This window comes from Narcine bancroftii, chromosome 14 (genome assembly GCF_036971445.1).
Source record: "Narcine bancroftii isolate sNarBan1 chromosome 14, sNarBan1.hap1, whole genome shotgun sequence".
Classification (NCBI taxonomy): domain Eukaryota; kingdom Metazoa; phylum Chordata; class Chondrichthyes; order Torpediniformes; family Narcinidae; genus Narcine; species Narcine bancroftii.
Genome location: NC_091482.1, coordinates 23757956 through 23768325, shown reverse-complemented (window position 1 = coordinate 23768325; position 10370 = coordinate 23757956). Strand labels below are relative to the sequence as shown.

At 46.6% G+C, this 10370-nt stretch overlaps 1 protein-coding gene across 1 annotated transcript in view; it reads left to right on the top strand.

Annotated features, from left to right (window-relative positions):
* Positions 1-4589: 4589 nt before the first annotated feature.
* The window catches only part of LOC138749949 (calcium-binding protein 8), a 363956-nt gene continuing 358175 nt past the window's right edge, over positions 4590-10370 (top strand). Inside the window, exon 1 of the mRNA XM_069912045.1 lies at positions 4590-4707. Within this exon, the coding sequence (XP_069768146.1) occupies positions 4590-4707 (118 nt within the window). The remainder of the gene's footprint in view (positions 4708-10370) is intronic.

The window sequence follows — 10370 nt, the reverse complement described above, 5'->3', positions numbered from 1 at the left end:
AAGAAACACATTTGACTGAAAATGAGCATTTGAAATTGAAAAGAGATTGGGTTGGTCATGTGTTTTTTTTTTCATCCTTTAATTCTAAGGCAAAAGGTGTAGCGATTCTAGTTCATAAGAATTTATTTTTTGAGTTGCATGCTGTAGAGGGGAATGCTGGGAGAGTTTTAAAAGTGGATTGTAAAATCTTTGATGAACTTTGGACTTTACTTAATATCTATGCACCTAATGTGGGTGATGAATGTTTTATTTCAGACGCTTTTATGTTAAGTCAAGCTAATGAAAATATTTTAGTTGGGGGAGATATCAATTGTGTTTTGGATCCTTTGATGAATTAAATCCCCAAAATGTATTAGGAAATCAAAGATGGTGATACAAATTGGGGCTTTAATTAAAGATTTAAAGTTGGTAGATATTTGGAGAAGGGTTAATCCTACAGAGAAAGATTTTTCTTTTCATTCTTCTCGACAGGATTCATTTTCTAGAATAGATTTTTAAAAAATATCGGCACATTTACAAGGAAAGGTATCGCAGGCAGAATCTAAGAGTTATATCAGAAAAAAAAGAAAATAAATTTGTAGTTTGATTGAATTTATGCTTTTGCTAGGATTGGTAGTGCAATATTTCTATTGCCATTGGGGTTATCCAGGGGAAAGAGACGTTGCCTTTAATTCAGAAGCTAAGAAATCAGATAAGGTCAGAAAGGAGTGAAACACAAAAGGCTGCAGTGGTTGAAGTAAAAACACAATACTGGAGAAACTCAGCAGTGTTCTTTATATTGCAAAAGATAAGGAGGCACAACTAACACTTCATGCTTGAGTCCTCCATTGAGGTATGAGCAAAATATAGGCAGGCATGTGAATAAAATGGTGGGGGGGAGAGGGGCAGGGGGAGGAGCCAGATCCACAGGCAAGAGTTAATAGTGGTAATAAGGGAGTGAGGGCACAAGAGAAAAGGGGGGAATAACTGTGAATGGAGAGGGAAGGGGTGGAGAGCTGGAGGTAAGGAGGCAGAAGGATGGGGAAAAGCGAGAGAGAGAGAGAGAGAGCATGGGGTGCTGTCTAGGAGAAAAAACAAGAAAACAGCGGGAGGGGGGAATAGTTCGGTGAAGGCGCAAGAAACACTGCCAAACCAGGGACATCTGTAAATTGGAGGAGCAACACCTAATATTCCGTCTAGGCATTCTCCAACCAGATTTCATAAACATTAGGCTATTTCATGTCAGGCCTCCTGGAGGCCGGCTACAAGAGCAGATCAAAAACTTAAAACTTAACGTTCAAACTTAACAGCAACCCTAAAAGGCTACTCCAGTGTCCCATTCATATCCAGAAGCACCTTGTAGCGCCCCTGGAGCCAATGGAGGTGGGGGCGACTGGTGTCAAGTGCCACCTGTCATAAATATGTGTCAGAGCAATGGCTGTCTTCCCTACCCATAATCCCCTATACAGGTGGAACCGCTCAGTGGTTCCCAGAACAGTTTCAGCTGCATGGGGGATTATGGGTAGGGAAGACGGCCATTGCTCTGGCGCATTTTGAGCCACAGAGAGCGACCTTGAAGGCTAAAGCAGCCCAATGAGACTGTCCCAGCCTACACCGGTGGCCCCTGATGGCTCCCACTGCCCTGCTGACAGCTCCTGCTGCCCCGCCGGCCCCCTCTAATGGCTCCCGCTTCTCCAATGGCTCCTGCTGGGTTCCGCTCCCACTGATGGCTCCTGCTGCCCACCAGACCCCGCTGATGACTTCCGCTGCCCTACTGACTCCCGCTGCCCTGACGGCTCCTGCCCACTGCTCCAGCCTTGGTCATGGAGGGAGAGGGGTAAGTGGGGAAATGGGTCGCAGTCTTACTGCATCATCAGCCCACCCCTAACCAGCTGTTTGCAGCAGCTGTACATTCAAGTCAGGCAGTGGAGCGCAGCGCTCCGTCGATTATCCCTGAGAAGGATTGGAATCGGCGCCTCAGAGCTGGCCACGGCGCATTCAGAAAGGTACATCTTTAGCTATGAGGGTGAGAACCTCCACCTTTAGAGACGGGTATTTTCCCTGCTTGTAAGTGCCTATTAACTTCTCTGGTTTTTGCTAGACCACTCCCTGTTCTCCCTCTCTTCCTTATGTCTCTCTTCCTCCAGCTCTCCACCCCCTTCCCTCTCCATTCACAGAACCATCTCCCCCTGCTTGCTGATGTGCCCTCCCTCCCTCATTCATCTATTACTTCCTGCCTGTGGGACTATGCTCCTCCCCCAGCCCTTCCCCTATTATATTCTGGCACCTGCCTACATTTTGCTCATACCTTGATGAAGAGTTCAAGTCCGTAACGTTGGTTATGCATCTTTATCTTTGCTATATTAAGTTATGCCGTTTGACCTGCTGGTTTCTCCAGAGTTGTGTTTTTACTAAGGTCAGGAAGGATGTGTGTCCCTTACAAACATCTGTAAATGCAGTCAGAGTTTTCCACCATGGAAATGGGCCTTTCAGACCAACTGCTCCCTGCTGACCAAGCTACCTACCCAAGTTAGTCCTATTTGCCTGTGTTTGGCCCATATTACACAAAACCTTTCCAACCAATATACCTGTCTAAATATATTTTAAACAATACAATCATGCCTGTCTCCACCACTACTTCTGGCAGCTCGTTCCATATATTTACCACTCTCTCTGCCTATCAGATCCCTTTTGAACCCCCACAGCCCCCCCCCCCCTTCTGCTCACCTTCTATTGCAAGCTTGGTTATGAACTTAAATTTGGATTGATTTTTATTTGCTAGTCAGAAGTCGCAAAGAACCAACGTGGAACACTGTGTTGCAGTCATTGCACTGGTTGGCCCATCCCCAATATTGTATCTCCTCCCCCTCCAGGATCCGTAATAAAGGCGGTATCGCCCAATCCCGCTCCCTCAGTTTTGCCTTGGAATCAGGCCAACAGCATGTAAGATATGACTGTAAGTTTATAGTAATTAAAGCCTATTTATCTCGACCTGGCCTGTTGGGTCTAATTGATAGTGCTGCAAGATGGAGATAAGATACAAATCAGCACTGATCTCTCTCGCCCTTTTTACACTGGCCTCCCAGTTAATTGGTCGTCCAGTTAAATAAGCTGTTTTTACTGTTTCCACTGGGCCACTTTTAACCAGGACACAAATGCTTGCATCCCCTGGGATGGGAGAATCTAACAATAATCAGCACGCCGGCGTCAGCTGACGCCGGGGACGCGACGAAGGGTCAAGGCCGCCAATCTCCGGCTTGAATTGGCGCCCTGGAGCGCTGACCGTCTCCCTTTCCCACCGGCCCTCAATTCCTGGGACAAGGTTCCAGTGGAAAAGGGGCCATTGACCCTCAAGGGTCTGTTGCTAGTCTATGAGGTGGGGAGATTGGACAAGATCCTCAACCAGGAAGTCAATCAGAGACTCCTTTGAGGGCTCTCTCTTGTGCACTTTATTGATTCTCTTTTGCTTTCCCTGTATTGCACAGTCTGCATTCGTGACCTGCAGGGGAAAAAAAAGAATCTCAGGGTTGTATGTGATCTGACAAGAAATCTGACGGTGGCCACCTTCACCTGCTTTTTAATCCTGTTATAGCCATGTTAATTATGCTTTATTTTCAGTGGATGGACCAGTGAGGATCTGCGCTTCAGAGAGAGAGAGAGAAAGGTGCTGCTCTCCGTCAAAAGGGGTCGACACATCACCTCGAGGATAATGTACTGGAGCAGGAGGACGTGGTGGGGATTCGATGCGAACGGGGCTTCAATTGCCGCTGCTCAAAGCATGCGCATCGCCCTCTCCACAAACATGACGGGGACAAGGGAGAAGTCGCCCCTTGAAAGGCTGCACCGTTGAGCCGAGGGCAGCTCAGAGCCCGGTCAATCCAGCGAGAGAGCGAACGGATTCCAGTTGCCCCTTCCTGCCCCAATGTTTGGCAGCGACGCGAGATCCGGAGCAACTTTGGGTATGGCTGTGCAGGAACAACCCAGGGCGCCTGATGAATGGGAGTTTCAGGCGAATGGACCCCCCCCCCCCCACCACCACCCCACCCCCGCCCGTCGGCACTGCGTCCCCCGACTGGAAATGGGCAAAGTGAAGCAGTGGTCAGCCCCCCAGAGCCGGGCCACTCCGGTACCTTCCAAGCCCGCTCGGACCCTCTGCACTGGTCCTAGTCCGAGTGCCAATCCCCCCACCCCCACTCCAGCACTCCCGGACAGGAGACGCTGCTCGATCCGGTGCAAGGCAGCCCCCCTCCTCCTCCTCTGCTGCTGGGCGCCAGCCTCTGACCTGTAGCCGCGGGAGCAGGCTCCTTCTCCAGGTACCACCTCCGCAGCCCCTCGCACCGCCCGTGCCTCCTCCGCCCCCCTCATTTATAAAGCCCCGGCTCTCAGCGCGGACGAGAGCTGTGACTGAGAGCCTGGTCACCTTGCTGGTGGTGGAAGTTAAGATCGCCCTCGTCCCCCCTCCCCACCTTCCCCTCCGCCCGGCTGGCAGGGACATACCGCATCTCACCCAAAACCCCAATGGGGCGGGAGAGACCCTGTGCCCGTGCCCGAGGAGAGGCGGCGCAACTCGGGCTGACCGATGCGTTTGATTTCTCTTGCAGGGGGTGAAAATGCCTTTCCATCCTGTGCACACCGGCCTCTTGTACAAAGGGAACTACCTGAGCGGGTCGCTGTCAGACGGCAGCGAGAGCGAACAGTTGGCCAACATTTCCGAAGAGGAGCTGGATGGTAAGGCGCTGTTTTAACCCCCCCACCCCCCCCGACCTTTATGTGATCAGTTGTTGCAACAAGCGTCTTGATCCCAAGCGTCTGATTCACCATCAGCCGGAGTGAATGGGGAACTTTGGGGCAGGAGACGGAGTCAGATGGACAGAACGGCCTCTTGGCCGTGCTTTGCCTTCAATATGCAAAGGGATGCATATTGGCGGTCGGCTCTTGAAGACAAAGGTCACTTTCCAATGTGCGCCTCGAGTCGCGACCACCGAGGGTTAAATGTTTACTCCCCCACCCCTCCCCAAATGCATTTCCCTGCAACTCGCAAGGTGTTAATTCCGCCTCAAATTTTGAAATTGGTGCTCAATTTTCTGTGCGTGATCGGGGGAACCGGAGCAAAGTGTTGTCGTCTCAAATGTTGCAAGCTGAACTTGGCAACGCTCTCCGGAGAAACTACTCACATCTGAATTTCTTTAGCATGCCTGCTCAATGTTGCACAGCTCGGTGACATGAGCGTGGAGTATGGGCAGAGACCTGCAGCTCATTCCCCGGGGTGAATTCTAACGACGTGACCTGGAACGCCTGCGAAGAAGCAGAGATAATAGGGCCAACTTTAATTAAGAGTGGGATAGATAGGCGTTAGGAATCCCTTGACTGATTATGAATTAATGAATAATACATCTTTGATAGAATCAAAGTTTTTAAATAATATATTTCATTTGCTTGTCGCGGACAACTTTATTGCAATTGATTCTTCTGGAGAACCACAGCTGGAATTAACATGATAAATATTAAAATGTCTTTTTTTTACTCTCTGTGATGGTGGAATAGCCTGTACAGTTTGTTCCACCAGACGAAAACAAAATAGAAATGATTTAATCCATCACCTGGGGTCTAGCCTCTGCGTATAAATAACAAATGCATTTGGAAATCAAGTTATTGTTGTTTCGCTCTTTGCATTAAAAAGCGAGAAGAGGAAGCAAAAATTCAGGGGTCGCCCTGTTGGTTCCTGGTGAAACAATAGTTCATTTGTCAAAAGGCCCATTTTTCTTTGATTCCTTGATTCCACAGGTACGTTTAGAGAACATTAGGTAGACCAAGCAATGCACAAGAATAATGGCGGCCCGAGGGTCTTTTTCACATTTAATCATTTGTAAATTTGTAGCAATAAATGACAATGATGTTTCCAAACTAATCATTCTTTTAATGATGAAGTGATTTAAGAGCTGAGGAATATTTTTATCAAGATGACATGACGCAATTTAAAACAGTGTCATCTGAGAAAATTATTCCTTTGAAGTTGGGAACCAATTTAATGTAAGTGAAAATGTGTTTAAAATAACAAAAATAGCCCAGGGACCATAAAATTGCTAAAGAATAACAAGAGGGGAAAAAAATGCAGTCCTGCATTCATCGACGAACTAGATAAAATATTAGTAGGTTAGAGAAAGTGGAGCCAAACTAAAAGGAAACCCTACATGATACACATTAATAAGACCACAGAGACTTGGCATGAGGTCGTTTCGCCCATCAGATCTGTACCAGCTCTTTCAGTAACAATCTGCCTATCTTTGTCTTGTTCTGCTTTAAGCTACTCATTTCTGAAGATAGTGTGCAAAGGTCTCTGCCTCTGTCTGCTTTCGCAGTGAAGTTTCCCATTAAGTCTCCACGGGAGGAGATTTCTCTTAATCTTCTTCCTCTCTAAACCAATGACCCCTGCTTAGCAACTCTATACAGCCACTTCATCCAATTTTTCAAAATTTTAAAAAAAGACTGTCATGGATTTACCACCTTTCTCCTAATTATTGTTTCTTTAACCCCTTTGGTTAATTTATATTCTGCACTTTGTGTTATTTTATAATGGAGTGCTTGAAATTGGATAACATATCTGATAACATTTTAATGCCTTGTCTGTCACATCCTTCATGCGACATTCTAGTAGCAACGCAATGCTGGAGAAACTCAGCTGGTCAAACAGTGTACTTTATATGGCAGAGGTAAAGAAAAATCGTGTGCTGTCCGAAAGGAGCGTGTACAACTCCCGGTGTCTGTGTGGGTTTCCTCCCACCCTTCAAAATATACCGGGTGGCATGGGCTCGTGGGTCGAAATGGCCTATAACTGTGCTGTATGTCTAAATATAAATTTAATTACATAAATGACATTTGGCTTGTGCCCTTCATCAAGGTAGTTCTCAAGAGTCATTTGAATTTTCAGCTTTTTAACATCCCAACTAAGATAGGGTAGCAAATAAGGATCACTGGTTCTAAAGATTTTTGTCAGGGAGGCGGTTTCAACAGAGTTGAATATTAAACATTGGACTTGTGTTAGTTTTTACATACACTGGAATAAATCTGACTCTACGTTATCATTAAAGAAATATGCAAAAAAAATGCATAGAAGTATGTGGTAAACCACTACATGTATATTTAATTGTGTGGATATTCACCCCTGGGTCGACTGTACCTGTGGCTCCTCCCACAGACTCCTGAATAAAGGTGACTGTCCCACAGCCCTCTCCCCAGTTCAGGACTGTTCACCAGCATGGACATGGATCCATTTCATTGCTAATAAAAGTCTATCATTTTTACATAACTTCTAGTCTTTTGGAGTTATTGGTGATGCATCAATTTTATTAGCAATAAATTTTGATAATGGGGTTGATCCTAAAACCAGAGAAGTTGGAAATCGACCCTCAGTTGTCTGAAGCCTCCAACAATTTTGACCTCTGGCTGCGTTGCTTCGAGGTGTTCCTGCAGGCGCCATCTACTATTGTTCGATCAGAGAACGATAAGCTGCAGGTACTACGTTCCCGGGTCATATCCAGAGGCGATGGACGTCCTGAAAGGCCAATACCTGAGAAAGGTAAATGAGGTCTACGCGAGACACCTCCTGGCTACCCGAAAACAGGGGAATTAAGCTCTGAATACCTCCGGGTCCTGCAAGCTCTCAGTCAGGCCTGCAACTGTAAAGTTGTGATGTCCACGGTGAACACCGAGGACCTGATCAAAGGCGCTTATGTGGCAGGCATCAGGTCCAACTGGAGCAAGATGAGGTCAACTTGCGGAGGGCAGTCGAACTGGCAGGCATGCTAGAGGTGGCCCTCCAGAATAAAGAAGCCTTCTTGGCTGAGAATGTGGCCACCTTGTGGTTTCCCCAGGCGTCGCCATATTGGGATGTGGACTGGCTGCAACCCTGTGGAATGCCCCCACCGCCACATCCCACCAGTGACCTGAACATGGGCACTGTTCTCTGTGAACACTGAACACCACTATTATCATGTCCTGTCAGCAGTCCGACCACGGCCACTGTACTCTGCGAGTAGCCAAAGGGCTACGTCTGCGTCCTGAACAAGCACTCGAGGAAATGCTGCTCGACAAAAGATGTGGTTTGCTCTAACTGTGGGAAGAAAGGACATTACGTGAAGGTGTGTAAGTCCAAGTCACTCCAAACCAGCAGTGCCGCGTGTGGGCCACGGGGATCACTATCTTGCATGCTGCCGTCTTTGAAATCCAGCAGCGCTGCATGTGAGCTGTGGGAGCTACCATTTTGGACATCACCATCTTGGGACCAAATAACCAAACACTCCGCTACATCTATAGACAGCGATCTGGTCTCCATTCATGCTGGATCAAGGTAGCAAATAAGGATCACTGGTTCTAAAGATTTTAGTCAGGGAGGCGATTAAACGGCCATGAGACGAGCTGCCTGTTCAATAGTGGGAGATTGGAATGCTTCATCCACCTCGACACAGTGCAGCGTTACTCCCTCGTGGTAAGGCCAGTAAACCACAAAGTCATCTTGGCCTCGAAGTCCCATTCAGCTGGACTTTCAATGCTACTTTAAAAGTGTGACAATGGAGTATGATGGGCCCCTTCCTTCCCCTCACTGTCTGTAACCAGCAGTTTTTAAACCACCCACTATGATCCACCAGCAAAAACCCCTGGCCTCTTCCTCCACCGTTTCCAACCAGCAAGCTGAAGATAGCCCACTGCGCATGACGTGCGGACACTCAACTCTCAAGATCACCCCTCCACCAATGTTTGCTAACCTCACTCCTGTCTGTAAACCCATTGCCACCAAAGGTAGGTGGGGACAGGGCCTTTATTAGGTCAGAGGTGCAGTGGCTACTCAATGAGGGGATCATTGAAGCCAGCACCAGCCCCTGGAAAGCCCAGTGGTGGAAGTAAAGAATGAGGAGAAAAACAGAATGGTTATTGACTAGTCAGACCAGTAACAGATACACGCTGCTGGATGTGTACCATTTTCCCTGCATATCCGATATGGTAAACCAAATCACTCAATATCAGATATTCTCCACCATTGATCTAAAGTCTGCATACCATCAGCTCCCCATCTAATCAATATGCTGGGTTTGAGGGAGATGGCCGTCTCTACCATTTCCTGAGGGTTCCCTTTGGCATCACCAGCGGAGTCTCAGTCTTCCAGTGGGAGATGGACTGAATGGTTGACCAGTATGAGCTGCAGGCCAATTCCCATATCTAGACAATGTCGATCACATGCATCTGCTTTTGGAACTCCCCTTTCCCCACAGCCTCAAAGCCCTGAAAAAGCGCCTGGGCTTCATCTCCTACTATGCCCAGTGTGTCTCCAATTATGTGGACAAGGCCCGCCCCCTTGTTAAATCTAGCTCCTTTCTCTTGATGTCAGAGGCCTGTGCGGCCTTCAGCCACATCAAAGCAGACATTGCCAAGGTCATGATGCACGCTGTGGATGAATCCACCCCATTTCAGGTGGAGAGCAATACATCTGACTTCGATCTAGCTGCCACCATTAATCAGGTGGGCAGACCCAAAGCCTTCTATTCCTGTATCCTCCAGGGCCCCGAAATTTGACACTCATCTGTCAAGGCAGTACAGCAATGAAGACACTACCTCCTCAGTGCACGATTTACCTTGCTGACGGACTAACGTGCAGTTGCTTTCATGTTCACCAATCAGCCAGTAAGGTAAAATCAAAAACAACCAGATATTGAGATAGAGAATTGAACTTTCCACCTAAAATTAAAATATCTTGGGAAACTTTTTTTTTAAAAATTTTTTATTTTTCACACCATAAATCACAATAGCCATGATATACACTTTTTCTTTTCCACACATTTACAGTGACTTTTTCTCCCTCCCCCCTCCCTCCTCCCAAGCCACCCCCCCACCCCCCCCCCTCTCATCCATTTTAGGTATACAATCTAGGTTGCATTAATTCAGTTAGACAATGTTGTCATTCAACAAAAATACACCAGAAATTCTACTGAGTCCATTCTTTTCTTTTCTTCTCCTTCCATCATCTTAGGTAATGTTTGTTCCTGGTAGGTTTTAGCTATTGTATTTAATGTAAGGCTCCCATACTTGTTTGAATATTTCAGTATTATTTCGTAAACTATATGTTATTTTTTCTAATGGAATACATTTATTCATTTCTATATACCATTGTTGTATTTTCAAATTATCTTCCAATTTCCAGGTTGACATAATACATTTTTTTGCTACGGCTAGGGCTATCTTGACAAATCTTTTTTGTGCATCTTCCAAGTCAATTCCAAATTCTTTATTTTTTATGTTACTTAGGAGAAAGATCTCTGGATTCTTTGGTATATTGTTTTCTGTTATTTTATTTAATATCTGATTGAGATCATCCCAAAATTTTTCTACTCTCTCACATG